Source organism: Macroventuria anomochaeta, assembly GCF_010093625.1.
Source record: "Macroventuria anomochaeta strain CBS 525.71 unplaced genomic scaffold BU25scaffold_1, whole genome shotgun sequence".
NCBI classification, from domain to species: Eukaryota; Fungi; Ascomycota; class Dothideomycetes; order Pleosporales; family Didymellaceae; genus Macroventuria; species Macroventuria anomochaeta.
In genome coordinates, this window is record NW_022985362.1 from 518,492 (window position 1) to 544,948 (window position 26,457).

Consider the following 26,457-nt stretch of genomic DNA (forward strand, 5'->3'; position numbering starts at 1 on the left):
ACGATGTTGAATGAGGGTCACGGGCCGGTGCAAAGGATGGGAGATGTCATGTCTAGCAAGGCATGTACTAAGTCGCCGGACAGCTACCTGAGTGGGAGGACAACAATTCTGTCGCAGAACATGACGACTGCTTCTCACTGACGAGGTGACAGCTCTCATGCCGAGAGCGCGAGGTTGGACGGTCACATGTTGCTGGTGGTGAATTGCGGGCGTCGTGGTTCGCTCCTTCTCCGCAAAAGTGGTCCCTGCGCCGCGGACCCACCGAAATCTTGGATTCCCGCCAAATTGTTTTTGAGCGCCGCCCGCTGCTCTCGCCAACAACAGCAACGACCTGACACAGAACAAAATGGCTTCCGGTATGTTTGGGACGGTGACTAGACTGCTTACCAGTACTGACTTGTTCAGACGAAATCGTGTGGTCCATCATCGGAACCGACTTTTGCAGCTACAAGTTGAAGACGACCAAGGACCAGACTTTTTGTCGCAATGAGCACAATGTCTCTGGTTTCTGCAGCAAGCAGTCCTGTCCGCTTGCGAACTCCCGCTATGCCACAATACGCTCCGACCCCAAGACCGGCGAACTCTACCTGTACATCAAGGCTATCGAGCGCGCGCATTTGCCGAACAAGTGGTGGGAGCGCATAAAGCTGCCCAAGAACTACACCAAGGCCCTTGAAATGGTCGACTCGCATCTGCAGTACTTTCCAAAGTTCCTCGTCCACAAGAACAAGCAGCGTCTGACCAGACTGACGCAAGTCAACATTCGCATCCGCAAGCTGGCGAAGGAAGAAGAGCGGCTTGGTGAGAGACTGGTACCCCGCTTGGCACCCAAGGTCAGGAGACGAGAGGACGCCAGGGAAAGGAAGGCTCTGGCTGCAGCAAAGGTCGAGCGCTCCATTGAACGAGTACTCATCGACCGTCTTCGTTCTGGTGCTTACGGAGACCGCCCGCTCAATGTTGAGCCGAACGTGTGGAAGCGAGTCATGAAGGGCCTGGAGAAGGAAGGTCAGCTCGAGCGCGACGAGGATCTTGACGACGGTGAATTGGAGGAGGAGGATGGGGAGGAGAATGAGTACGAGTATGAGAATGGTGTCGGCGAAGTCGAGTACGTGAGCGACATCGAGGGCGAGTCAGACGACGAGATGGAAGACTTCGAGGACTGGGTCGGTGGACAGAGCCCAGACGAGGGCTCAGGGGACGACAGCGACGACGGCGAGAGCGCAAGTGGCAGTGAAGAGGAAGATGAGTCTGACGGCGAGGACAACGAAGCACTCAAGAAGGCACTCGCCAACCTCAAGAGGAAACGCCCAGCCGCACCTCCTTCCAAGCCGAAGAAGAAGCCCTCAAGGGACCCCAAGGGAGCGAAGCGCGAGATCGAGTACGAAATCGAGAGAGAGCCTGCGGCGAGAGAGTCTCTGCGCAACTAATACCCTACATTTCATGTTCACAGCATCGGCGTTCGCTTTCGGCAAGGAGTTTCAGCATCTTAGAGGCATGGAAAAGTTGCGCAGCACGCACATCTTGCGACTGTGTTGCGACTGTTACTACGATTTTCAAAATCTATATGCCGGAGGGCTACATCTATGTACAACGCTCAGCTCAAATTTCTTCTTCACATTGACGGTCGCAATGCGCGAGGCTACCTGAAACATCAGTACTAGAGATCCGTGCATCGGTTGGGTACCTGGGTACTGAGTTGGGCAAATTGCCGATCGTACGGCACACCCGGCCTCTTCAGCTATTAACCTTCCCTGTAAGGTACCACTATTTCTATTTCGAGAGCTTCTGTGCATACGATGCTCATTTCAACATCAATGGCGTTCAAGCAGTCTAATAAATCAGCTCTTCCGGCAAGGCAGGTCTTCGACCATCATTCGCTTCACGTTCGCTCGTTCACTATGGTCTTCAACGTGAAGACTGCAAGCCTTCTAGCTGCTGCCGCAGCAGCTACAGCCTCTGTCATCGAACTACCAGTTCGTATTGAGGACAGCTACGTAAATGTCCCCCTCGTCCCTCCAACCTGTCCAACTAACACCATCTAAAGGCCTCCGTAGAACTCTCGGCCGGCATGCCTCCCGAGCCTTACCGCCTGCTCTTCGACACCGGCTCCTCAACCACCTGGTTTACTTCTGCCGCCTGCACAGAATCCTCCTGTCCCAACCCTCGCCCCTACAACCGCACTATCTACTCCGCCAACGCCTCCTCCACCTCCCGAGATCTCCACTCTTTCTCCCGTATCCCCTACATCGACGGTGATGGCATCGCCGGCGCCGCAACCCTCGACGTCTTCTCCACCAGGGATGGTAGTTTCGAGTGGAACCAGACCTTCCTGTCCACGAACGAGAGTAGCTGGCGTTGGATCACGGCTGATGGCTTTTTGGGGCTGGGGTTCAGTAGCATTGCAGAGACTAACACGTCTTCGCTTGTCGAGACCCTGCTTTGGAATGGGCAATTAGATGAGCCGCGTTTCGGCTTGTTCTACGGCACCAACCTCAAGGACTCTGGAAGCCAAAACGGCGTCCTGACTATCGGCGGCAGCGAGGAAGAGAAATACGTCGACGGCGACGTCGTATACGCGCCATTGAGGAAAGAGGATCCATACCAGCTCTGGCGCGCACCCCTGCGCTCCGTCAACGTCCTGGTCGCAGGCCAGCAGAACAGCACCATCACGATGAAGACCGGCTCGCTGCCCGACACGACTGACGCTGAAGGCATCTGGTCACACGCCAACGTCACATGGAGCATGTACGGCTCCGGCGCCGCCGTCTTCGACACCGGCGCAGGCCGCGTTTCCGTCCCGGACGAGATCATCGACGCCGTGTACTTCAATCTCGGATGGAACGTGACCAAGCTTATGAACGGCGAGGAGCGCATGGATTGTCAGCATCTCAATGCCTCGTGGGCTATTTCATTCACGCTGGGTGAGGGTGCTGAGGAAGATGATGTGAGTTTCAGTATCAGGGGTGATGAATTTACGAAGCCGGGAGCGCAGTGCATGCCCCCTATCGACAACAGCGGACAAAACGGGTTCGCTTTGATCGGAGCGGTGTTCTTGCAGAGATATTACACTGTGTTTGACTTTGGCGCGAGCAAAGTGGAAGAGTACGCACCGAAGATTGGGTTTGGGCGGCTGAAGAGGGAGTGGGATTATTTGTACCAGTGAGCGACAAAGTCAGACCCGTAGATGTATCAAAGCTGTTTCTTGCATAGTGGTGTTGATAGTGAGTGTGAATATTGTGGTATCGAAACAGGTGGTGAGGCATTATGTGCTGCCATCATCGCTTCCTTGATGCATCCCTCCGGGTATCCGCAGCTCATCACCAGCGACCAACCTCGCAACTCACCATGTTGACGAAGTGTGTGCACAGTGTCCCACACCCTGTTCATACCATCCATTACCCCCCTATCAGCGGCTAACAATACTTCAACCTACACTTCCCAAGCTGCACTTGGCCTACCCATACTCATTCCACAATGCAGACGACTCCACCATCTCACACGCACAAACGTGCAGACTCGCTCTTGTCCAGCCCGGGAGTGGTGTCCAAGACGGAAGTGCTCACTCTTCCGAACTGTAATCCGGATCCGACTGGTGAGGTTCCTACTGCTGAGCAAGTGTCCTCACTAAAGCCTGGCGGACCTCATCAATACAGTTCAACCTTACCGGCCGACAAAGTAGACTCTCGCCATCTCGACCTCTGCACCGCAGTGTTGCCCATCAATTGTGTCCCAGAGCCAGCGGACTGCGACTTCCTCGAAGGCGTCGGGGTTGGAGGCTCTGTGTACACCTTACCTGCTCCTTCCTTCCCGTTTTGTAAAGCTCATCTTGCAATCCGATCGCGGATAGAACGTCGCAGGAGGGAGCGCGAGTATGAGAGAAAGAAGGCCGTAGCTGAGAAAGGCGAACAGATGGGCTCAGAGGTTGAGCGGAGAAGCGAGGACCCGAGCAGCGAGTACCTGGGAAGGGCAACTGATCAATGGATGATATTCCCCGAGGAAGTTGAAGGGTATGCCGTTGAGAAAGAGATTTATAAGGGATATGGGTTGTTGAGCAAGGGGATGGAGATGGGAAACCCCAGACGGGGAGCGGAGAGGAGGAACCGTGAGAAGCTGGAGTGGTGAGCTGCTATTAGGCGGTGTTTCTAGTGATGAGGTGAATTGACATAGTGACTGTGTGAGCTTGGTTCCGAATCTGTGTGTTGTGAGTATGTTATCATTGTGAGGCTCGCTTCCGATTCATCATTGTTTGAAGTCAACAGTGTCGATTTGTTGGTAGCAGACAAAAGTCTTGGAGGTCCTCGCGTGAATGGTGAGGAATTGGATATCCGGATGTCCGCGTTCTCGACACAGGAGGCTTGAGTGATGCGGCATCTCCACTTTCGGTAATTCGCGCAGAAGGGTTCACGGGTGCGGTGAACGCACTGGTACATGAGGCGGGAAAAGTCGTGTTGTTCGGATAAGCGTTAGGCCCAAGACGTTCCGAGTTTGTCAAGCCTAGAAGTCATGTCTCCACTCTCCATGCTTGTCGCGCAACGTTGGAACACCTCGTGGAAGTTCCTGAAGAGTACCAAGTGCCTGGGAAGTACGAATCCAACGGCGCTCGCTGTCTTCCAGCGCCATGGCTTGACAACAGTGACCCTTCTGTTGATCTCTCTTTGGTGATGTAAATTTCAGTAAACATACCCGGGAAAACCAAGAAACATTGACAAGCAACACGCTCATACGCCGGCGGGCCTTCTGCGGCTTGAACTAACCCGGCACAAGCTTGACTCCATCGCTGCTCCGCCTCGACACGATGCGTCTCAAGAGAAGAGCCGAAGATTCATCAACCTCACGCGACCCCGGAACTACTCAATCCGGCAATGCGTCTCAAGTTCCCGGCCAGCATGCAGCACGGCCGTTGTGGAGGAGCAAATCACGGATCTCGCCCTGCAGCGTTCTCGATCTCCACCTCTGCACCATCCCCAAATGATGCGCTGATCCCCGCACTCCACAGCGCGGCTCAGCGACCGACGTCATCGCTCTCCACAGCCTGAAGGATGCCCGTGGCTTACGGGTGCCACAAGACAATTGCGCGCTAGTGGAATTGGATGTGAGGACGGACTTGGTTACATTGTTGGGAAGATGGTTGAAGGGCGATGGTTCATAAGGCCGGACAGCACTCCTTCTGCCCTTGCCGTTGCACTTACTTTGCTTTCAAGGCTTGGCTGGGGCTTGACTGTCTCTTGTAATTTGTCTTGGTTCTTGTACATGCGCTGAGACGCGTATCGATATCAGTATGGGCAAGAAGTTTTACGGTCTCACGGGTACCAAGCTCAACATTGCTATTGCCATTGTCGCGGGTACTGATTTCGCTCTCTTTGGTTATGGTACGTTCGTTCTAATGCAGCTCTTCCAGTCGCTCACTGTGCGTTCAGATCAAGGTGTTATGGGCGGTCTGCTCACATTGGGCTCTTTCGTGAGATACTTCCCTGAGATCGACACTCTTAACCCACCTGGCGGCGATGCAAGCCATACAGCAACCATCCAAGCAATTACGGTGGGCGCCTACACTCTCGGATGTTTCTTCGGTGCTGTTGCGACCATCTGGCTTGGTAATATGCTTGGACGCAAGAAGACAATTTTCATCGGCAGCATCATCATGATCATTGGTGCTGCGATACAGACCGCATCGTTCGGCCTCGCTCAGCTCATTGTTGGGCGTTGGATCACCGGTTTTGGCAATGGCATGAACACCAGCACGGTTCCCACATGGCAGTCTGAGACCTCCAAACCCCACAGGCGAGGACAGATGGTCATGATCGAGGGCTCACTCATTGTCTTCGGTGTTATGTTGAGTTACTGGCTTGACCTGGGATTCTCGTTCCTCGAGCCGAGCTCCATCGCCTGGCGCTTCCCCATCGGTTTCCAGATCATTCTCGCAGTCTTCATTCTTGCGTTGATTCCTGGATTACCCGAGTCTCCCCGTTGGCTTGTCTTGAAAGGACGAGATGATGAGGCGTGGGAGGTCTTGGCCGCCCTGAGCGATCTCCCGATGGAGGACAAGAAGATCGTTGCAGAATTACAGGCAGTGAAGGATGTTGTGTTCGAGATGTCACGAGGAGGATTCAGAGAGTGCTTTAAGAACAACCGCAACAGGAACTTCCACCGTACGGCGCTTGCCTACGTCAACCAGATGTTCCAGCAGGTAAGTGTCCACAATTACACCCCGTAGAAGATGCGCTAACCTATGCCAGATCTCTGGAATCAATTTGGTCACCTACTACGCAGCGACTATCTTCGAAGGATCACTCGGTCTCTCGCCTTTCTTGAGTCGTCTGCTCGCTGCTTGTAACGGAACGGAGTACTGGATCGCTTCCTGGATCGCCATCTTCACCATCGAAAGATTCGGACGCCGCGCATTGATGCTATTCGGTGCTGTTGGTATGAGTGCAACCATGGCTATCCTCGCGGGAGCCACCAGCAACGTCGACAATAAGTCCTGCGCTCTGCTCGCAACCGTCATGCTCTTTGTCTTCAACTCCTTCTTCGCCATCGGATGGCTGGGCATGACCTGGCTCTATCCCGCTGAAATCACACCCCTCTCGATCCGTGCCCCTGCCAACGCCATTGCCACCACGGCTAACTGGGCTTTCAACTTCATGGTCGTGATGGTGACGCCTGTTGCTTTTGCCAATATTCAGTGGCGAACATACATCATTTTCGCTGTTATTAACGCCGCTATGGTACCTAGCGTGTACCTTTTCTTTCCTGAGACCGCCGGCCGTTCGCTCGAGGAGATGGATGAGATCTTCCACAAGACCACGAACCCGTTCAACTGCGTCCAGATCGCAAAAGATCTGCCGCACCGCTTTGATAGGCGCGGTAACTTGCTCATCGACTACAACGACACTGAGGAAGCGAGAGATGCTGAGAGGAGGAGGAGTTCAGTCACTGGTACATCACCGGGTGTACTGGGTATGGAGAAGAATAACAGGGTGCATAATGAGAAGGTTGGAAATGGTAGTGGAATCTAGGAGAGGTTCATGCGCTTGAGACAACGAGCGTCGCAACTCAGGCGCATACCGATGTAACAGGCATAACGTCAACCAGGCACAATGTAAGCCATGATGTGCTTCCTGGCTGGTTTGCTTCTGCCTGGTGAACGTGCTTGTTATTGGCTCTGGGGTGACTCACGTCATGTTACTGTCTTCGGTAGCGCGACCCGAACTTGTACAATGAATAACGATTATCATCAGTCCAACTAATCTTACTCCCCTTTTTGTTGTAAACGTATCTGACTCACAGCGCTCCAAAAACAAGACCTCTCATCGCGCACGACTTCTTCATCACGGCACTCGTCTGGTACATTAAGCACCCAAAGCCGAAACTGCAGAATACATCCAGTCACAGACATCTCGCTTTTCACATTGGCGCGGCTGAAATGAGCGCAGAGTGCCCACGATAATCAACAGGTAAGTCCCCCTTTCATCCGCTCCCAGCGCACATCTTCCTTCCCTCCCCTCCACCCAGCGCACCGAACACCCACACCGAGTCCCCCATACCATACTCGTCTGCCGTTCGCGCGCAAGAACAAACCCACCCTCTCCTCGCAAACCCCCATGGGCACTGTTGGACCGTTGTAGCGTCCACTTTGGGATCTCTCGCCGTCCAGGCATGACCACGCGTGAGCTTAGACCGACCACGCAGCTATCAGCAGGCAGCTGGGCCTAGATGACTGGTCATGCCAAAGGTTTGAGAAGCACGAAACTTTCGATGTTCTTTTCGCGGGTTTCTTCGGGTTCGCCAGCAGGCACGCAAAAGTCGTAACGAGGATCCTTCGACCGCAAAAAGGCCAAATAGGGCTATTCATTACTTCGCTAGACTTAATGGGGTTACTGTGGGAACTGGGGGTGGGGGGTGATTTGCGAGGAGAGAGCGATGCTGATACGATGCTCTGCCGGAGCACTGCTTTGTGGTGATGGTAGAGGAGTGATGGCTTGTACATTTTAGTTCTATTCTCTTGTTGAGGTCAGACATTAGATTTCTGTCTGTGTGCTTCGTTTTTCTATGTTTATATGTGGCTGACCAATCTCTACAGTGTAGGCAAAACTCAAGATACCTTTGGGTTTGCTCCACCATCGATATGCCTGTTATTCTCGCTCAGGGCAGCGACAGCGTGGCCATCATCGAGGGCTATAGCCCTGTCAACGTGGTCCTCGATGCCATCCTGCTTTACACGCCCTGTGTCGCCCTTGTGGCCCTGAGTGGTGATGCGAAGGAAGGGGACGAAGAGCACGCCAATAAAGGAAACGCCGAGGGCGAACCAGAACACGGCGGCAAACGGTGCGACCACATTGTTCGCATAATATCCAGACTTCGGCGGGTTTCTTTCGACAGCATCGAAGATGGCGGTAGCAATACCATAGCCGACGGCGGTACAGAGTCGAGTCAGAGTCTGGAGCAGCGAGCCTGCTATCGACTGCTTGTTCGCGGGCATTGAGGAGAGAACGTACATCTACTGACGTTAGCAACAAGAAGCGTCAGATACACCGAGCACTTACATTGGCGACAATGAACTCGAAGTCCGCTCCGATTACACACAGACACAAAGCAGGGAACGAGAAAGCCCAATACGAGTCGCCGTATCGTTGTACAGCAGCGAGAATGAACGCGGCCACGTACGCCCACGCACCGATGCCCATAATTCGCTTGTTGGAGACTTTGTGTTGGATTAATGCGGCGATGGCGTTCGCAAGCAAACCCACTACGACCATGGGTAGCATATGCACACCGGTCATGAGGGCGTTGTAGCCGAGCTCGGTCTGGAAGTAGAGCGCCAGCCAGAACGAGAATACTGGGAAGCCGAGGAAGCCGAACGACAGGATGAGCAGTAGCTATGCCAGTTAGTGAGCGCACTGAAGTTTCATTTGCATACTTACTAAGGAGAAGTCCCGGTCTTTGAAGACGTTCATATCAACAATAGCGTAGGGATACCTGAGCTCCCACACAACGAACGCAGCAATCAACAGTAGACCGAGGATCAACAGAATTAGTACATGTGGCGTCTTCCAGCCGTCCGGTGCGTCACCCGCCAAACTGAGGGCTGCGCAGAACATTCCAATACCGGCAATAGTCATACCTGTACCCGGTAGGTCCAACTTCTTCAGCGTCTCCTGGTCGAACTTCTGTTTCGGCATTGTATCCACAGGCACTGTCAATGCCGCGACGATCGAGGTGACGAAGTATGTAATTGCGATTAGGAAGAAACCAGCCCTCCAATTGAAGATCTGAGTGAAGAGTCCGGACAAAATAGTTCCGAAAACGAAGCCAAGCGGGTTACCAGCGCTGAAGCAACCGAAGGCTTTGTTCTTACGAGGACTCGGCCTGTCGTAAATCGTACCGAGTATGCCTTGCGCCGGTGGAACAGCGGATGCTGAGAAGATACCTAGGACGCCGCAGAGGACATCGATTGTAATGCCGTCCTTTGCGAAAGCAGTACCCAGACAGACGATGGAGAAGAGGCACATCGATCCAATGAACATAGACTTGCGGCCAAAAAGATCGGCGATGCTGCCAAAGAAGAGAAGCAGCGCACCGGCCGACAGCGAGCATGCAGCGTTCATCCAAGTGATTTGTGCATTAGTCATGCCCAGGTCTTTTGCTGCGAAAGAGCTCATAACCGTGATCGATCCGGTGAGAACACTTGTCATGGCCACTGCCATTGTGACTGACAGTACAAACAGACATTCTTGGAGTGTCGACTTGAAGCATGCTGGTCGCGCATTGGGATCTTTCTCGTCGCGGTTGCTGGTTGGTGTTGATGGACGACTGCCAAGCTCAGGATCGGTAGCCATCTTCGGTGGCGGGAGTGGTGGTGCGACGAGTCGAGGCGGTGCAAATTTATGACATGTTTGCGGAGCTCGGCAGTAATACAATTAAGTAGTGAAGCTTTGAGAGCCAAGTGAAAGTATGAGCAGCCTTGATTATTCAGGTACGGAAGTCGCGCCGCACCCTGACCCTTGCTAAGCCGGATTCGGTGAGTGCTGTTTTGCGGACTGGATCCCTTCGCAAATGGCAATGTTTTGCGACGGCACGCAATTGAGTCGCAGTGTTTTTCTATTTCGTTCTTCGGAAGTGCCCTCGTTGTTGAGATCGCGTGGCCTGAAGTGACGTCATATATATGGGATCTTGCACGAGCGGGAGTAAGGGCGCTGTTGATGGAAGAAGGTGCGAACATGGGTATCATTCTGGTAACGTACACGTACTTTTACAGCTTGAAGACCTTCCAGTCCCCTAGATCTATTCCTTTTAACACACCTCCAAGTGGGCCTTGGACTTCCCGGCCATCAGCCCAAAGTTTCCTGCCAGCCCAATGTTCGATAAAGCCATCAGGACCAGAAACTATGATGAGTTTCGATCCCTTCTCTTGCGATGTGCTAGCCATCCTCTTTGTGACGTCGTCGGGTTGGATAAAACTCTTCTCTTCGTCGACATAATATTGAACCTTCAACCCATGTGTTGCAACCGTGTTGTTCGCCTTGAGCGCGTCCAGCTCTTTCACAATGAGGCCTTTGTCCTGAGGTGTTTCACTTTCAGTTGGGTCGTCTTTCGAGAGCCCAACCAACGTCGCAGTCTCGCTGGAGCCAATGAGAACGCTCTTCCACCACCCCAACCGATTTTGTGAGGTGCTCGGGGTTCCTTGGTCGTCGCTGACACCGCCTATACATTCTTCTCGCCGCCTGTTTGCCCACAAGATATGCATTTTACTGCCTGTTCTCCTGCTCAGAGCCTGCGCAACCTGCATAGCCGGTGCGATGCCTGTCCCTCCTGCCAGGAATATGACCTCCTTGACATTGCGAGGCAACTCAAACTCAGCGTTTGGGCCGCGAAGTTCTATTGTTGCTTTCTCTGGCAATCTGTGCAAATATGTTGACACCTCTCCTCCAGTTTCTTGTCGTATCAAAAGCCTCATGTCCTGAGGTGCATTTTCGTCCTTCCTGCCATCGGTCGTATGAGGCAGTGGTGTGTAGGCGCGTGCAATCTGCAATTGCGGCTGCTTTACTTGCACGCTCCACACGCTGCGCTTCTCCACCTCCTTCACACTCTGTGAGTCTGGTGCGCCATTGGCATTTCGTAACGTGAATATAGCGTTGGTTGAGGATACAGGTTGTTTGTCGACGAGTGTGTACGGCGTGAACGTGTGAGGGTTGAGCGACGCATCGGACGATTTCGAGGGACCGAAGAAGCGATACGCAGCGCCGCCAGCTGCAGATGTTCCGAGGACGATCAGGGGACCAGCCCGCCGCTTGACCCAGGACATAGCGAATATGCAAGGCGAATGTATAAAGGTGTCTCGAGGATGACGCCGGCATTCTCCGGAGCTGGGGAAACTTGAATTCGTGGTGGCCCAAGCTCCACGCGCTAGGTTGAGCATACCTCGATCAGCCCGGCCGACATCACTTTCTTCACACACCGAACACATGTGATCGAATGACACCCACCCTCGAGGAACAATCTCAAGATGCTGTTCTGCTCTCCTGTGGCTCAATCGTGACGGACCAGAACGAAGAGGGGGCCTTGAGGAGCTTCTAACCAGAGCTAGCATCAGAGAACGTGAGGTCTTCGTGGAGTCTGTCATATCTGGAACATGCAGACGACGACCAGGCTCGTAGATTGTCAAGTCTTATCGGCTACCGGCAGTCTGTGTATCTCAGCACTATGTATAGGTCTGGAGCGTCTACGTTATATTGCTGTTCTGGCCCCCACTATGCTCGACAATCCATCAGCAGATGACCTCTTCCGCAACACAGCTTGGATGCTCGTCACGAAGCGAATCTCGCCTGCATGTGTAACCAGGCTATGTGAATGCATTGGAGGCATCTGTTGCTAAAGTAGGGTAGGCCGCTGCTGTTTGTAGACCAATGCTGAGCCTACAATTACTGCTGGACTCCAACTAATCGAAGATCATAAGTCCTGACTGCTCAGAGCATCAACAAAACAGCTACAACAGACCACCCGCAGTGCTCAACGTATCACTCAGAAGTGCGGATTTGCCTAGTTACGACATCACTGTTGGCAGGATTCGCGACCCCCAACATCGCTGTCAGTCCATCAGGCTGAGGCTTATGCCGTATGCAACGAGAAGAGCATGGATCTTTGGGGGCCTTTTGCGTTGTGGCGTTCAGCCTGATCGCGTGCTGCCCACAAGCCGCCCGTTTTCCAACTACCGCGGCTTCATAGGCAGTACTGAATCGTTTGTGAGCCTTACCGCCCCAGATGATGGCTGGGCACTCATCCATCGATTTTAAATTGTTAGCATAGTTCTCACGCTCTGCCTCGTCTATGCCGTCAGTCGCTTTGTTGGTGCTAACCTTAGCCTATTAGCGGCCCGTCCCATGTTCGCCCAGCCTATGGCTGCGTACACCCATGCTTGCGGTGGCTTACCCTGCACAACTTTGTAGAACACATGGGACCGGGTCTTGTCAGAGCATCCACACCGGCCGTGGTGTGAAATCACAGCCTTGTGCCATCCCGTAAGCATCGACTTTGCGCATTCAGATTAAAGTGGGTATTACACGCCGATCTCAGTTCCCATTACCACGCATTTGTTCGTCCATCCATCGACATACGTTATATGTCCGCGGCGCAACCAGCTCTTCGACCAACATGAGTCGATCTCCATCTCCCACTATATCAGACACCAGTTTGAGACCAGATGCTTCCCCACTTCCTCGCTTCAATCAACCCACCACACCTCACTCGCCTGATGTCGCATTGCACGGCTTCGGGACTCCAGGGTCATCGACTTTTTCTCCTTCCGCGGATTTCTTGAACGACTTCTCCAGGAACGACCGAAATGAGAATTATTCATCAGCGACAGCAAGACTGGAGATGGACGCGGACGATGGCCAATCTTTGCTCAGCCAACGTCGTGGCCACAATCGCCGACATTCAAAAGTTTACGATCGTATGGATTCCTGGGTGAAACTTGTCAAGGTTGGGACGATCAAGCTTATGGTCACCGTTTTCTTTGGCGGTATACTCTGCATCTGTCTGAAAGCCTGGGAAGGCTTCAGCCACCCTCTCGCACTGTCTGTATACGACGTTCGGATCTTCAACGCTCTTACTATCGCGATCTCGATTTGCCTGGGCCTCAATCTTCTATCCTCGCTTAGGCGATACGCCGTCATCCTTCGCTGGGCGATACTCACTAAACGACACGTGTCGATGGAGGCATTCGATCTCATCTTGGGAATTGATGAGTTGACCAATGTTGTTAAGCTAATGGTTCTGTCCTTGCCGAGCTTGCGCAAACGGAAGTGGCTTATAGGCAAGCCCCGAAATTATGTAGACATGAACCCTGGAACGAACCATTGGTACGTGTACGCATGTGCGGTGTGGCTGCTTGTCAACATCGGGAGTCAGGTTCTGGTCGCTTCACTTAGCTTGTTCTGGCCGATGCAGCCGTATGAATGTCAGCTCACGAAGTATGGCCAAGTGGCCGTGGCGGATTTATCAGGCTGGGTTGACAATCCAGACAATGTGAGCCCCCAGATTACAGCCTGGACGTACGGCATGGACGCTCAGTCATGGCCATGGTTTCCTGCAAACGAATCACACACGGAACTCTCGAAGCTGCCAGGAACTCCAGTATACAAGGCCTTGGACAACTCTTCCTACGAATACCGTTTCTTCTATCGGAACCCAAACTCCCTGTACAGCGACTACAAGCAAAGTGATCGTTGCATACAGACTAGGGCGACCTGTGACGAGTATGACATCCAGGGGCCCATCCAAGCCAAGCCAGCCCGACACGTCGTCGCCAGAGTACGAGGAACAGAAAGCTGGGATAACGTCTCTATACCATTGAACGGGTACGGTATGATCACATATATATCGCATAAGAAAAGCTGTGCCCCCCGGTGTTCAACCATCGACGTCTTCCAGTATGAAGACGAAGAAGATGCGGACAATAAAGCCGTCACAAAGACCTCCTTATGGAGATGCAAGAACACTGTACATTCAATCTGTAATACAGAAGGAATAAACCATACCGGCATCGATGTCAACGATCAGCGCATCTACAGCAATGATACATTTGCTCAGCTTGCTGCTGGTGCAATCGGCTGGACAGGAGTTACTCAATCTGGTATATCAGACCTACAATTTCGTGCGTATCCTCAAGGTACGCCGTGGTCTCCCAGGGAACTTGTCGACACCGCCAAGGTCCAGGATATTATCATGCGTTTCACGATTGGTGCAATAGCTGCATTCGATGATCATGGCATCCGGCACAACATCACCATCAACCATGAGGTCTGCAACAAGGACAGTCAGCGGCTAAATGTCAGTTGGCGATACTTATCGAGCATTCTGGCCGCGATAGGGTTAATTCAATTCGGGGCCTTGTGTTATCTGCTCGCAAGGGCAAACCGCGCTATCGTTCGAGATGCAAGCTTCTTCAGCACCGCAATGCTCTTGAAACCTGTCCTTGAAGAAATTGGAGATGAGCCAGGGCTCACGGCCATGAGCGGAGAAAAGATCAAAGATCATCCAAAGTTGCGTTACAGGAAGATCATATATGGCTATGAGGATATGCCGAATGGCGAACCCAGGCGGATCAAGGTTCTCTTCCAGCGCAGTGAAAAGGGGCATAAGAAGGGGAAGTGGCCATCTGGCGAATATGGTGGATAAAGAGTGAATCTGAAAATAATGAATTTGCACGTGTCTGGCGACTCAACCGCAAGGACAAAGTACATGTCATGAGAGAAGTTGTGGTTGCTTGCGATTGGGAATGGATTTGTTATAGATGGTGTATCTTGATGCAGCCGTCGACAACCGATATTAACTATGTAAGTGAAAGCTCCACTTGAGCTGCTGACACACATACCCTCGGTGTTATCTGGCAGTTTCGTTGGTGTTGATTGCTCGAAAGGAAGATGACATCAGACACTAGCGCCCTAGGGCAACTGCGCCTCATTCACGATTCCTTAAATCGTGCTCTTGGCCATCGTTTCTGCCCAAACAAGCAACGAAAGAAATTACATCTTCGAGGCTGTATCTGAAGTTTTATCGCGAATACGATGGTCTGCAGAAAGTACATAAGGCGACCCGCGCCGGCGTAGAAGAGCCCCTCTATAATTATCACTTGAATCGTCAAGCTATCACAACAACTTCCGTTCGACACATCGACAGAAACTTTCAGGCAACATGTTCGACAGACTGCGCGAAAAGGCTCACGGTCGAGATGAGAAGAGACCATCCTTCGATGGCTACCAACAACAAGCATCTGCACCTGCGCCCGCCTATGCATCGGCATCATCCTACCAAGCACCTCCACCATTCCAAACGCACTTCGCATCAATGTCCATGCACTCAACAGATGACTTGCGCTTCCTGCACTTCCCACCCCAGATAGTGGACCAATGCCGCAACACGATACTCAGCGTCTGGCGAGGCGGCATCCAGCGTGAAGGCATGTACGGCAATTCGCAAGAGTTCAAACTCTCAGGCTACCCCTGGTCCGCCATGGGCTCTGATGCGATGGAAGCGCGTCGCCTCATCGCTGCGCTACTGGGTACACTGCACAGTATGGGCTGGATTCTCAGTCTGAACACAGACGTGAGCAAGAGCCCCAACGACAAAGACACGCTCCTCTTCCGCTATCAGTCCCCTGCGCCGGCACCGTGCGATTGGTGCAGTATCAGCTTCTCTCGAAGCGACAGAATTCGTCTCGTTGACGCGGGTCCTGAGGTGTGCCAGGCGCTACCGGCTAGGCTGGGGCAAGAGTGGGTGAGCAAGGTAAGCCAGTACGCGCCTGGCATCGAGGAGATCAAATTGCACGGCTATCCCTGGTCTCCGACTGGGAAAGAGACGATGAGGGCTAGGGAGTTGTTGCTTACCATGCTGGGGACATTGGAGGAATACGGCTGGACGGTGTATGCCAGTATTGATCAGAGTATGTCTGGAGGCAGTCAGAATACCTCCGAGACTGATACGGTTAGTATTTCCATGATCGTCATTCGAGTACATTCTTTTGCTAATAAAAGACAGTGGCATCTCTGCCGACCGAAGGGCTGGACCCGAGGACATCCAGTTTACCACGGTCGATGAACGACTTTGATGTAACCTTGTCGCGCTGAAGCCCAGTGTTCTTTGTATGGCCATAGGTATTCAGGTGTCACTACGCCGCTCAGGTGCATCTGGTATGGCTGTGGATATGGAGATCATAGGCATAAGTGCGGAAGTCGATAACCAGATCACGCAAGTCAGTGATATAACGTGAACAGTCAAAGAATGATGTCCGAATTTATGACGTTGACAGCTTCCTGATGCAGATCATTCTTTCGTACCTTGTTGCTGTGCGAAGCCATCACCGGCACCAACCGAACTTGTGGATTCCATCTTCGCGCTAGTGACTGCCTTCCCCAAACACCAATATGAATCTGCAGAAATCATGCCACGCATACCAACAGCGCTCCTCCGCAAAGCGCGCACGATAGACGCGTTCCTCCCCGCTCTCCTTGCACCCTGCCGCGACCTTCACACCGCCCAGAACGAGCTGCGATGGCTCCGCGAACACGTCGAGAAAGTTGCGAAAGCGCGTCGCGCGAAAAGAGACACGCTGGTTAAGGGCGCATTACTGGGTCAACTGGTCAGGGAAAGAGCGAAAGGGAAGCCATTGCAATATCTACTGGGCACAGAATACTTTGGAGATCTGGAGATTAAGTGCAGGCCTGGGGTACTTATACCGAGGTAAGATGCGCTTGGTTGCACGCAGGAAGGCACAAAGACTTATTACATGAATAGACAAGACACGGCAGCTTCAGTCACACATCTGGCCAAACTTGTTCGAACTGCGCCAAACCTGCCCGCTGAACTACGTGTCCTGGACCTCTGCACTGGCACAGGTTGCATCCCACTACTCTTCCGCCATGAATTCACTTCGAATCGAAAGGACTTCGATCTGCGCATCGTCGGTATCGACATCTCAGACAAGAGCATAGGCCTTGCGCACTACAATTTACTCAAAAACGAGAGAATCATACAAGCAAGAGCTGGCATGACAAACTTTGCGAAAGCAGATGTCCTCGCAGATCCATTCGGAGACCTGACCATAGGAGCACCGTTACCTGTGAGAAGTATGTTGAACCATAACAAATGGGCGCCATTCTGGGACATACTCATTTCGAATCCACCGTATATCTCGCCTTCGGCTTACTGGAAGACCACAACGCGATCGGTCCGCGGTTTCGAGCCAAAGCTGGCGCTTGTACCTCCACCAAAGTCGAAGTTTGACGACCGGCAGCAAGGAGACATGTTCTACCCACGACTCCTGAAGATTGCAGAAGAAGTTGAGGCAAAGATCGTTCTCTTGGAAGTTGCAGACCTTGAGCAGGCGCTTCGAGTCGCACAGCTTGCGCAGAAGCTAGACGTATTTGATGGCATCGAGATCTGGAGGGACGAACCAGACGTCTCTTCAAGCCAGCCCACGAATGAAGATGGGTTTCATGTCTACGGCGAAGGCAATGCTCGCTCTGTCGTATGTTGGCGCAGCGAAGGAGGCTCTTGGCTCGGCAAAAGCAGCTCACCAAAGCCACCAGAACTCCTACAAGACGCACCGGAAGAGACGTCATCCAATTCCTACTGGCCTCCATCCTACTATCAAAGCAACGAAGTCAACTTCAATGCAATGCCACGATTCATGTGGAAACGGCATATGGGAGATCAACGCGGAAAGCCCCCGACGCGCTGGCGTACCCCTAAGACACGTTGGCGTGAACCCGCTTGAATGGCGAACAGCACCGTACGGACGCTTAGTGTACGTTAGAGCCGTGATTGGATGCATTCGGCCTCGCACGTCATGTGCTTTCATCGCCAACACTGATGCGTGCCTGTCACGCGCACGTCGTACAAGGACCAAGGTCTGTCAGCACTTGTCAGATGCAGGCTGACGCAGGGAGGGGGCCGCGAAGATCCGGGGTACTTGATGGTCGGGACCCTCATGCATCTGCAGGATCGCACGCTCGACCCGAAAAGCCCCTGAACATAATTTTGAGCAAACATGCGTTCTCCCTGGCATCCCTACGCCGTTTTGATGGTGTTCCTTGCAGCTTGCACATTGGCGCTAGTGGACCCTGAGATGCGCACAACCCTTAGCTTGGAGGTGCGTACCTGCAGTTCCTGTGCTCTGCTGCATCCCACTGACAGGGGCACAGGATTTGCCCCGGGAGGACCATCCAGCTCAGAAACCCTTTGCAGCTCCAGATACAGTTGCTTCCTACGCCTTTGCAGAACACCAGCCTATGCAGGCAGCATCTGAAGCAGGTTCCGCTGAACGACCTGTCGGCAAGATGGTCATCGCAGTGATCGTTTCTGGCGTGCTGTTCGGCCTGGGTATGGGAATGTAATGCGAGCGAACGCATTGACCTGACTACGACAGCTGTAGGCTCACGGACCGCTATCTCCTCCTTCTCAGGCCACTGTGATGGCTCGGCTTCGCGCCTGATGACACCGCAGGAGCAAAGCCGTACAAAAGTCGCTCCGCAGTCTCAACCGCGGACTATTTGATCCCCTCTTCAACACTACCGGGTATGCAAGTAGTCGATGTCGATCCGATCCTGCCAGCGCGTGCGAGACATCGATTCAGGAACCCAGAGCCCGGACCTTTCAGGGAGATGTTGTCTCTTGAAGGTGTTTCTATTTCCCGAACGAGCAGATTTCTTTCCAGTATTAGCAAGCTACTCGGAGCGAAGACCGTTCCGTACTCTACGAGTAGGACTTCGGTGGTTGGTAATGCCAACCTTTCGTTGTGGGAGGTATACGGCGCATACACGGATCTTGTTGAGCAATACAGCAAGAAGATTACGTCTCATTCTGGCAATCTTCTCGATGATTTTGCGGGCGTCGTTGGTAGCCTGGGGAAAGAGTGGGAATGGCAATTCGCAGCAGGCTTACCTTCGCTTGCTGCATAAGGCTTTGTTCTGGACAAGCACGACACCAGCACTTCAGCGAGCTTATGCAACCGATTCGAGCAATTACCTCCCGAGCTGGTCGTGGGCCGGATGGGACTGATGGTGTACGCTATTACTTCTTTGAGGGCGCACCATTGGTACGTAACTTCGGAATAAGCATCAACGTTTGTGAAAGAGCGAAACACAGGACATAAGGTCGGAAGCACCAAACCGTACACTGTACCTTTCGCTCTGTGCGGCATATCGAACCTTTCCGTTTCTGAGGCCGACACAGTTCCGGGTCCAGGATTCGCCACATTCGAAGCCGAGCATGTTGATAGTCACACATTGTCCGGTGTTTCTGTTCCAGATCGCAGACTTCGATGAATACATGGACATGGATCGGCTAGCATACTCTTATTAAGTGGAACATCCCTTGGTCCCAGGCTGACCGATAAATACGCGTTCATATCGATTTCAGAGTACCGAGGGCTGCCGTGCGTGAGTGCTTTTGATAACTTTGGACTCAACTGCGACGTTGAGGGTCCTTTGAGAGGCAATGTTTTTAGCAAGTACTACAAGGATCGTTCGCACGTGGATATTACAACATCTTGCTCTTAAAAATGAGCGAGAGAGGCTACTATGAGAGAGCAGCCATTGGCCAGGTTCCTGAGCTAGCCTGGCTAGAAGCTGGATCTGTATAGAGGAAAGTAATCCTTGGATAGATAGGGTCTGAGATGTTTGAAGAGAATGAACAGTGGTCAAACGTAGACATGTGATCTGGTTCCCGTCCTAAATGCCTCGTGCAACCTGGCCTATAACATGCCGACATAGTCACGTTACAAGGTGACCTCTACGAGCTTGACCTCGAGGAAGTCAGCATATCTTCCAAAGACGTGCTTGTGCGACGACGACCGAAAGCCGAGCCGTCTTCTCCGATACCTCCGAGCTCAATGCGCGTCATCACATCGCGGAAGCCTTCCGAGCATCTGATAATTTCCCCAGACTTTCAACTCAACTTCCAAACTCTAACACCACACCATGTCTGTGGCTTTGTTACACCTGTCAAAGGCTCGAGCACCTTGTATACGTGCTCTTCGGTCATACTCGACCACGATTTCACGCTTCCAAGCGCCCATCCAGTCCATATCCTACACAGAATCATGCCCATCGCCAACATGCGCATGCGCCCCCGCGCCTTCCAACCTCGACATTGACCGCAAGACACCACTGCTTAATACCATGGCGCCGTATACTGAGCAGGTGCTCTTGTGCACAGGGAAAGAGGATTGGACGAGCAACCTTGAGGACGACGAGGGCGCCACAGCGGATTTCGTGAAAGGACTGAAGGGCGTGATAGGGAAGGGAGGCGAGGCGTTTGATGTTTGTAAGCCCCCTTCGAGCTCAAGGAAGCTGTGGTATAGAACATCTGAGCATGCCATGCTAACCTGATGCAGCCGTTCACCAACGTCTTGATTACTGCGAGTTCATTACCGGCGACTGAAACTCCCAACTCCACAACAGCATACCTATTGCCAAGCTTCCAGCGCATAAACGCGATACCGCACACCCCAACTGCCTTCTCCGCATTCGCAACTGCATACCTCAAAGCTCCAAAGCTACACCCCATGCACGATGGCCTCTCGCCCACCCAAAAAGCCGCCTTAACACGCGACACATCGAAAGCCACTCTCCTACCCACGCCCGAACCCATCACCAAGCCTACAATACTGATTTGCGGACACGGCGGCCGCGATCAACGGTGCGGCATCCTCGGTCCCATTCTGCAAAGCTCTTTCCGCAAAGAATTCGAAAAGAGGGGGATAGAAGCAGAAGTCGCGCAAATCAGTCATATTGGAGGGCACAAGTACGCTGGCAATGTCATTATATACCTACCTCCGAGTTTGGAGGGGAATGCGTTGAGGGGGAGTGGGATATGGTATGGGAGGGTGGGACCGGAGCATGTCGAGGGTGTGGTTGAAGAGACGGTGATAAAGGGGAGGATTGTGGGGGAGTTACTGAGAGGTGGTGTGACGAAGGCTGGAGGGAATATCGGGCGGATCGTTGAGGCTCAACTAAAGGCAGAGAGAGGTGAGGACGAAGGGACGGGGAGGTTGAGGCTCAGGCCCCGGGCGAGGGCTTAACAAGATATTCAGAGGGTGAGGCTGAGCCGCATGTTTGGAATTGTGGCCGTCTACATGATGCTTGGAAAACACAATACGGAAGATTCAATACAGGTTGAGCCACTCAACTGCGTTTGGAAAACTTCAAACATAAAATCGCAGGTCGAACATTTCGTGCAGCCGTGAGTCGTGACTTATTTAGAAGAATTGTGCAGAGAATCCACGAACATGCATCAAGTTTACTCGCCTGAGAGCAGCCAAGAAGCCACTGTGTGAGTATCAGGCCCATTTTAGAAAGTGGGGTCCATCAAAATCGTTGGTGCGGGGGGGGGGGTTTTTTTTTAAAAATCATTGACCGGCATATTGATCGCTGTGATAAGAAAGAGAGATAGAGGTTGGGAGAGTACCTGTACCAAATGAATGGGAGCTGGTGTGTCCCACGGCAGCTCACATACGAGCACAGCCAGTCCACTTTGGACATGAAACTAAGGCTGAGCATTTTTGACACCTCCAACATGCGTAATAAGGATAATTGTCTCGACGAGAAGGCCGAAGATGAATTTGAGGAACCGGTTTTTCTAGAAGGAAGCCCTTGTAGTATGATCAACCTTTGATACACCTAGTAAATTATTGTAGGGCTTTTTCGAAACTTGTCAAAAGTGGTGGCTAAAAGAAGTGGGATTGACGATTGGTATTGAGGTGCAAACTATTTATATACACGACCTGCCTAGAACATATTGACCGGCTGTACACACGCGGTAATTCGACAAACAAGATCCAACGCTACGCTATGCATCCCCGTCTTGACAACCTCCATGATCTTATCTACATGTGCTCAGAAAGACCTAACCTTCTTCCCCTCAACCCCCACACCATTCTCGGCCTTCCTCTTCCCCAGGACCGAGTCAGGTGTGCTCGGCATCGGTATACCAGCACCCTTACTGTACTCTTCAAAGCAGGTCGCATGATAGATCTTGCCGCCAACTTGTAGTGCGTCCATCCAGACAAAGTCATTCGCGTCGACGTTCCACTGCGTCTCGAACTTCTCCTGGCAGATAGGGCAAGGCGCATGCTGTAGTGCTGGGTCTTGAGGAACAAGCACGTAGCGATCCTTCGCCTGCCTCTTGGGCTTTGCAACGCTGTTCGTCGTCGCGGCATTGGTGGCGGGTGTTGTCTCATCCACTTCGCGGTAATCAATCCAGTCTTTCTCTGACATGTACCAACTGCGATGCACACCACGCTTGGCCGCGTCGGGGTCCTTGACCTTGAAGTGCCAGTCCATGTGTCGGGCCTTCTTTTCCTTGCCCTCAGGTGTGTTCTCGAAACGGCGGCCGCAGGTTGCGCAAATGTTGGGCTTCACCTCGTACAGGCGGGATATGAGGTGGAGACGAGGTTTCTTCATGGATGCGGTGGTAAACTCGATATCGTTTAGAACGTTCGTGGGCGCTGAGATCTGCCTTGCCATCGGCTGAGCGGCGAATGGAGTGCCGTTTGCCGGCGTGCCTCTGGACGTACCGCCTAGAGCAGCGAGCAACCATTCCGCACTGCCAGGCGCAGGCCCTGAACTTGCTGACTGTGGAGGCAGCTGAGGAGTTGCCATAGGCTGCACTGGTGTGGCCGGCACAGGAGGTGGTACAGCTCCAGGCTTGTTGAACTGTGCAAGTAGTGCTGCTAGGTTCGCTGTAGGGTTCGCTGCTGCTGGAGGAACTGCTGCTGCAGGGGCGGGAACAGGTGTCGTGATGGGTGGTGGGAAGCCGGTGAAGGGTGGAGGCTGAAATGGCGCGGGCGCTGGTACAGACGATGACTGTGTAGGTGACGAGACGCGCTTCAGAAGATCAGCGAGGTTGAATGTTGGAGGTTGCGGGGTCGGCGCAGGCTGTGGTGTTGTTTGCACGGGCGGCCTAAAGCCGGCCAGTAGTTGTGCGATGTTTGGCGGTGCGCTCGCGGGTAGAGCACCGACAGGAGGAAAGCCCGGCGGAATGCCATGCTGAGGGAAGCCTTGTAGCGGTGTTGGGGGCGCAAATGCTGGCAAGGGTGCTGGAGTTGGCGCCAGAGACCGAACTTGCTTACGTACAGCTTCTAGCTGCTGTGGTGGCAGCGTTTGAGTGTCGAGAATCTGCTTGAGTGAGAGAAGAGCCTGCAGCTTTGTTTGGATGTCTCTATCAGCAGGGTTGTGGGCAAACGAGGTCTGCGTGGTAGCAACGAGCTGGGCGAGCTCGGCCTTTAGGTCAGCTAGATCAACCGACGACATTGGCTGAGGGCTATTGAACTGCTGCTGGAAAGGCATGGGTGGTGTAGCCACAGGCATTGATGCACCGTATTGAGGAGTTGGTGGGAAACCTGCTGGTCGACGAGGGTCATTTGGAGCAGGGTATCGAGGCAGATTCTGTGGTGGTGTTGATGTGTCTCTCCATGCCACGTTCGAAGGTGGTCGTGCGGGAAGGGCATGCATCGGTCGTGGGACCTGTGTCTGGGCGGCAACTGTACGAATCTTGTTGACAGCATTCTCAATATCTCCGGTGACGTTGGCAGGGAAGACAGGACGAGTTTCCATCGACTCAGGCACGGACTGCTTCCATGTTCTTAGCAGACCTTCCATTGCCTTACGCGTGGCCTGATCCACTACAAGGTACGCGTCCATGAATGTGCGGTAGAGGTTACGTCCGAGATAAACAGTGTACGGGGTGCCGACATTCTTGACAATGGAATCGAGGACGTAGAGAGATGGGAGCTTCCACTCTGGACGAGTCTGGTGTTTGTTAGTCACTTGCGCAATCAACCGGAAGAAGACATGTAGACGATGGTGATGTCGATGAACTTACTGTTCGGATGTGGTTCTCAAGTTCAGTCGAAATCGCCTGCGCATACTCTGTGTTCTCCTTCGCGATGAGGGTTAGATTGCTAATCTCTGGCCTGCTGTTCATCCTCAGATCTTGTAGAGCGTCGCGAAAGTCGGCGGCCACCTCAGCAGCAGGCAACGACATGATGAGCAGTGGAAAAGTGTGCTTTGGGAAGGGATGTGAGGGTTAGACGTGAAATGCAATCGCGCTGAATGCCTTATAGTCGATAGAAGGCGATCCAAGCAGGCCGGTGTCGCAGACAAAACAAACAAATGCTTCCTCTCTTTCGAACACACGTTATGACAGGATGTTTGTGTTGCTACTAGCTATGACCTCGCTGGGTATTGCAGCAAGAAGACTGCACCAGGACAGCCAGGACAGTGACAAGACTCGCTCTCCTCCAGCCACTGAGCTCCATCCACTGTGCCTTCCTCCTCTACTCGCCAACAAATGCGAAGTAGCGTGCGGTTACGACACGCCCGATAAGAGTGTATGTATGATGTAAATACCCGCTGATGACGGGTGTAGCGGCTGCGAAGGCTGCAGGTGCTGTGTCGCGTGTTGCGCAGAGTTAGTCACAGAAGTTGTGGAGGAAAAGTAAGGGATCAGAGAAATGGAGAGGGGAAGAAATTTGTGTGCGCTGCAACGTAAGAAGTCAGCGTAGGTTGGTTGGTGAGGAGGAGGAACCGTAGTTTGCGTCTTCACAGCTGGGCCGCGCCTGCCACTTCCCCGGCGCCAAGCCTCGGTGAATAGTGTCTCCGCGCGTCATTGGCAGTCGCGCTCAGCAGCAACTTTCTTTCACGCAACGCAGACATCATCGCCCTTGTCTGACGTCTCTCTCCTCCAGCAACGCGATCGCAGCTTTTTCCGGACTAAGTCTTCTCCGAAAGCGCCGTGTCCCTGTCCTTACATCACCCCAATATAAGATCAGCAGTCAACCTTCGCCATGGAGGACGTCGAGTTCAACAAGTCGCATTCCAACTCGCCGCTGCCTGAGGCTGGCAACGATCCCAACGACCCTCTGCGCCCTGAGATTGACGAGGAGAACTCGGTGCCAAACCCTACCAATGCCACAACCTATCAGGACATGGAGGTAACGGAAGACAAGGAGGAGATGCCCGACCAAGACGACATCGAGGCTGGGCTGTCGGACAACGAGTCTGCGCTCTCAGAAGCACTAGACGATGACCAGCTCGATGAGCAGTTCGGCGACTTTGATGCCAGCAACATCGCTATCGAAGAGCGCGCTATCGACGAGGACACAGTCAAGCAGATCGGTGTACACAAGAGGAAACGAGCTGCAGGCGAGGGCGGCGAGCCCAAGAAAAAGAAGAAGCGCGCTGACAAGCCGCGCCGCAAGAAGAACAAGGATGGCGACGAGGAGGGAGGTGACCTAGGTGAAGGTGAAAGGAAGAGCAAGAGATCCAAGAGGGAGGGCCGGATACGCGGTACTAGCCCGGACGAGGAGGCAGAGGCAAATCTCACACCCGAAGAGCGTACGTCAAACAAAGGCAAGATATGGAGGGTGGTACTGACAAATGTACAGGCCGAAAGCGCGCGCTCGAGCGCCAGATGGATGCCATCGTCAAGAGCAGCTCGACCCGCCGCCGCAAGAAGGATGGAATCGACCTCGAGCAGATGGCCGACCAAGAGATTGAGGAAATGCGCCGCCGTATGGCCCAGGCAGCTGAGGCGGATAACGAAGGCCGAAAGCGCGGCGAGCCTGCTCGTCACAAGCTAAAGCTTCTGCCAGAAGTTGTTGCCCTGCTGAACAAGAGCAATCTCAAGGAGTCTATCGTAGATCCCGAGTCCAACATCCTGGAAGCAGTACGCTTCTTCCTCGAGCCCCTCAGCGATGGCAGTCTGCCAGCATACGACATCCAGAAGGAGCTCTTTGCTGCGCTGGCCAAACTACCTATTAATAAGGACACTCTCGTTGCGTCTGGAATTGGCAAGGTTATCATGTTCTACATTAAGAGCAAGCGCCCTGAGTTGACCATCAAGCGACAAGCCGAGCGCCTCTTCACAGACTGGACTCGCCCGATTCTCAGGCGCACGGACGACTACCGCAAGAAGGAGTTCGCTCAGGCAGACTTTGATCCTACGTACGTACACATACATATCACTTACACATACGGTGCTAACACATGTGCAGACGCAAGATTGCGACTGGCAACTCTGCCGCCAACAGCCAGGCCGCCGCTCAAGCTGCCCAGAGGAAGAAAGCTCTGGAGGTCCCGCGCTCCTTCCAGCGTGCTCGCATGGAGACTGGTCGTATGACGTACACCGTTGCGCCGAGAGCCAATATCACATTCAACGAAGGCAACAACGTACGAAGGGATGTAGATATCATGAAGACAGTCAAGGCAAGACAGGGCGGTGGCAGGCGGTGAACGTCTCTGCCAAACTCTGCGATGCTTGCAGGTTATGTATTGGAGTTCATGGCGTTCTAATACGCGCTTGGGTAGGCATTGTTAGCCAGACTGCATATTTGGAGTTTCGAAGCTGGCCTGCGAGCCAGAGGGGTTTGTATTCTACGAAAGATTTTGCATGCACGAT

General features: G+C 53.1%; 13 protein-coding genes across 13 annotated transcripts; 10 read left to right on the forward strand and 3 right to left on the reverse strand.

Annotated features, from left to right (window-relative positions):
* Positions 1 to 331: 331 nt before the first annotated feature.
* BU25DRAFT_380629 (Mak16 protein) lies at positions 332 to 1,551 on the forward strand. Its single transcript, XM_033699638.1, has 2 exons — positions 332 to 351; positions 401 to 1,551. Exons 1-2 carry the CDS (start codon positions 347 to 349, stop codon positions 1,425 to 1,427), a joined length of 1,032 nt encoding a protein of 343 aa, XP_033567529.1. The 5' UTR covers positions 332 to 346; the 3' UTR covers positions 1,428 to 1,551.
* Positions 1,552 to 1,814: 263 nt separating this feature from the next.
* BU25DRAFT_435857 (acid protease) lies at positions 1,815 to 3,163 on the forward strand (the record flags this gene model as incomplete). Its single annotated transcript, XM_033699989.1, has 3 exons — positions 1,815 to 1,828; positions 1,925 to 1,994; positions 2,045 to 3,163. 3 exons carry the CDS (start codon positions 1,815 to 1,817, stop codon positions 3,161 to 3,163), a joined length of 1,203 nt encoding a protein of 400 aa, XP_033567530.1.
* A 156-nt stretch (positions 3,164 to 3,319) lies between these two features.
* On the forward strand, positions 3,320 to 4,308 carry BU25DRAFT_4155 (uncharacterized protein). Its single transcript, XM_033699877.1, has one exon. The coding sequence runs from the start codon at positions 3,475 to 3,477 to the stop codon at positions 4,120 to 4,122; it is 648 nt and encodes a 215-aa protein (XP_033567531.1). The 5' UTR covers positions 3,320 to 3,474; the 3' UTR covers positions 4,123 to 4,308.
* A 507-nt stretch (positions 4,309 to 4,815) lies between these two features.
* Positions 4,816 to 7,229, forward strand: BU25DRAFT_380635 (sugar transporter STL1). The gene is made up of 3 exons (XM_033699639.1): positions 4,816 to 5,369; positions 5,418 to 6,187; positions 6,237 to 7,229. Exons 1-3 carry the CDS (start codon positions 5,279 to 5,281, stop codon positions 7,014 to 7,016), a joined length of 1,641 nt encoding a protein of 546 aa, XP_033567532.1. The 5' UTR covers positions 4,816 to 5,278; the 3' UTR covers positions 7,017 to 7,229.
* An 863-nt stretch (positions 7,230 to 8,092) lies between these two features.
* BU25DRAFT_327569 (MFS general substrate transporter) lies at positions 8,093 to 9,704 on the reverse strand (the record flags this gene model as incomplete). Its single annotated transcript, XM_033699489.1, has 3 exons — positions 8,093 to 8,497; positions 8,544 to 8,876; positions 8,922 to 9,704. The coding sequence occupies 3 exons, from the start codon at positions 9,702 to 9,704 to the stop codon at positions 8,093 to 8,095; spliced, it is 1,521 nt and encodes a 506-aa protein (XP_033567533.1).
* A 545-nt stretch (positions 9,705 to 10,249) lies between these two features.
* Positions 10,250 to 11,302, reverse strand: BU25DRAFT_426908 (uncharacterized protein; the record flags this gene model as incomplete). The annotated part of the gene is made up of 1 exon (XM_033699945.1): positions 10,250 to 11,302. One exon carries the CDS (start codon positions 11,300 to 11,302, stop codon positions 10,250 to 10,252), a length of 1,053 nt encoding a protein of 350 aa, XP_033567534.1.
* Positions 11,303 to 12,873: 1,571 nt separating this feature from the next.
* Positions 12,874 to 14,676, forward strand: BU25DRAFT_328205 (uncharacterized protein; the record flags this gene model as incomplete). Its single annotated transcript, XM_033699510.1, has 1 exon — positions 12,874 to 14,676. The coding sequence occupies one exon, from the start codon at positions 12,874 to 12,876 to the stop codon at positions 14,674 to 14,676; it is 1,803 nt and encodes a 600-aa protein (XP_033567535.1).
* Positions 14,677 to 14,934: 258 nt separating this feature from the next.
* Positions 14,935 to 16,439, forward strand: BU25DRAFT_4287 (uncharacterized protein). Its single transcript, XM_033699980.1, has 2 exons — positions 14,935 to 15,981; positions 16,036 to 16,439. The coding sequence occupies exons 1-2, from the start codon at positions 15,193 to 15,195 to the stop codon at positions 16,093 to 16,095; spliced, it is 849 nt and encodes a 282-aa protein (XP_033567536.1). The 5' UTR covers positions 14,935 to 15,192; the 3' UTR covers positions 16,096 to 16,439.
* Positions 16,268 to 17,955, forward strand: BU25DRAFT_4325 (S-adenosyl-L-methionine-dependent methyltransferase). Its single transcript, XM_033699982.1, has 2 exons — positions 16,268 to 16,737; positions 16,792 to 17,955. Exons 1-2 carry the CDS (start codon positions 16,439 to 16,441, stop codon positions 17,771 to 17,773), a joined length of 1,281 nt encoding a protein of 426 aa, XP_033567537.1. The 5' UTR covers positions 16,268 to 16,438; the 3' UTR covers positions 17,774 to 17,955.
* A 78-nt stretch (positions 17,956 to 18,033) lies between these two features.
* On the forward strand, positions 18,034 to 18,311 carry BU25DRAFT_405253 (uncharacterized protein). Its single transcript, XM_033699728.1, has one exon. It carries the CDS (start codon positions 18,047 to 18,049, stop codon positions 18,302 to 18,304), a length of 258 nt encoding a protein of 85 aa, XP_033567538.1. The 5' UTR covers positions 18,034 to 18,046; the 3' UTR covers positions 18,305 to 18,311.
* Positions 18,312 to 19,655: 1,344 nt separating this feature from the next.
* Positions 19,656 to 21,104, forward strand: BU25DRAFT_4292 (uncharacterized protein). The gene is made up of 2 exons (XM_033699981.1): positions 19,656 to 20,318; positions 20,393 to 21,104. Exons 1-2 carry the CDS (start codon positions 19,977 to 19,979, stop codon positions 21,077 to 21,079), a joined length of 1,029 nt encoding a protein of 342 aa, XP_033567539.1. The 5' UTR covers positions 19,656 to 19,976; the 3' UTR covers positions 21,080 to 21,104.
* A 789-nt stretch (positions 21,105 to 21,893) lies between these two features.
* BU25DRAFT_327504 (uncharacterized protein) lies at positions 21,894 to 24,042 on the reverse strand (the record flags this gene model as incomplete). Its single annotated transcript, XM_033699485.1, has 2 exons — positions 21,894 to 23,807; positions 23,881 to 24,042. The coding sequence occupies 2 exons, from the start codon at positions 24,040 to 24,042 to the stop codon at positions 21,894 to 21,896; spliced, it is 2,076 nt and encodes a 691-aa protein (XP_033567540.1).
* An 802-nt stretch (positions 24,043 to 24,844) lies between these two features.
* Positions 24,845 to 26,291, forward strand: BU25DRAFT_453129 (uncharacterized protein; the record flags this gene model as incomplete). The annotated part of the gene is made up of 3 exons (XM_033700066.1): positions 24,845 to 25,394; positions 25,445 to 26,003; positions 26,054 to 26,291. 3 exons carry the CDS (start codon positions 24,845 to 24,847, stop codon positions 26,289 to 26,291), a joined length of 1,347 nt encoding a protein of 448 aa, XP_033567541.1.
* Positions 26,292 to 26,457: the final 166 nt, after the last annotated feature.

Excerpts from the sequence above, each read along its gene's own strand:
- BU25DRAFT_405253 (XM_033699728.1), top strand. The coding sequence starts at position 18,047 with ATGCGTTCTCCCTGGCATCCCTACGCCGTTTTGATGGTGTTCCTTGCA.
- BU25DRAFT_4325 (XM_033699982.1), top strand. The coding sequence starts at position 16,439 with ATGCCACGCATACCAACAGCGCTCCTCCGCAAAGCGCGCACGATAGAC. Across the intron at positions 16,738-16,791 it reads CCTGGGGTACTTATACCGAG|ACAAGACACGGCAGCTTCAG; the intron begins GTAAGATGCGCT and ends TTACATGAATAG.
- BU25DRAFT_380635 (XM_033699639.1), top strand. The coding sequence starts at position 5,279 with ATGGGCAAGAAGTTTTACGGTCTCACGGGTACCAAGCTCAACATTGCT. Across the intron at positions 5,370-5,417 it reads TTTCGCTCTCTTTGGTTATG|ATCAAGGTGTTATGGGCGGT; the intron begins GTACGTTCGTTC and ends CTGTGCGTTCAG. Across the intron at positions 6,188-6,236 it reads TCAACCAGATGTTCCAGCAG|ATCTCTGGAATCAATTTGGT; the intron begins GTAAGTGTCCAC and ends AACCTATGCCAG.
- BU25DRAFT_4287 (XM_033699980.1), top strand. The coding sequence starts at position 15,193 with ATGTTCGACAGACTGCGCGAAAAGGCTCACGGTCGAGATGAGAAGAGA. Across the intron at positions 15,982-16,035 it reads ATACCTCCGAGACTGATACG|TGGCATCTCTGCCGACCGAA; the intron begins GTTAGTATTTCC and ends AATAAAAGACAG.
- BU25DRAFT_4292 (XM_033699981.1), top strand. The coding sequence starts at position 19,977 with ATGTCTGTGGCTTTGTTACACCTGTCAAAGGCTCGAGCACCTTGTATA. Across the intron at positions 20,319-20,392 it reads AGGGAGGCGAGGCGTTTGAT|CCGTTCACCAACGTCTTGAT; the intron begins GTTTGTAAGCCC and ends AACCTGATGCAG.
- BU25DRAFT_4155 (XM_033699877.1), top strand. The coding sequence starts at position 3,475 with ATGCAGACGACTCCACCATCTCACACGCACAAACGTGCAGACTCGCTC.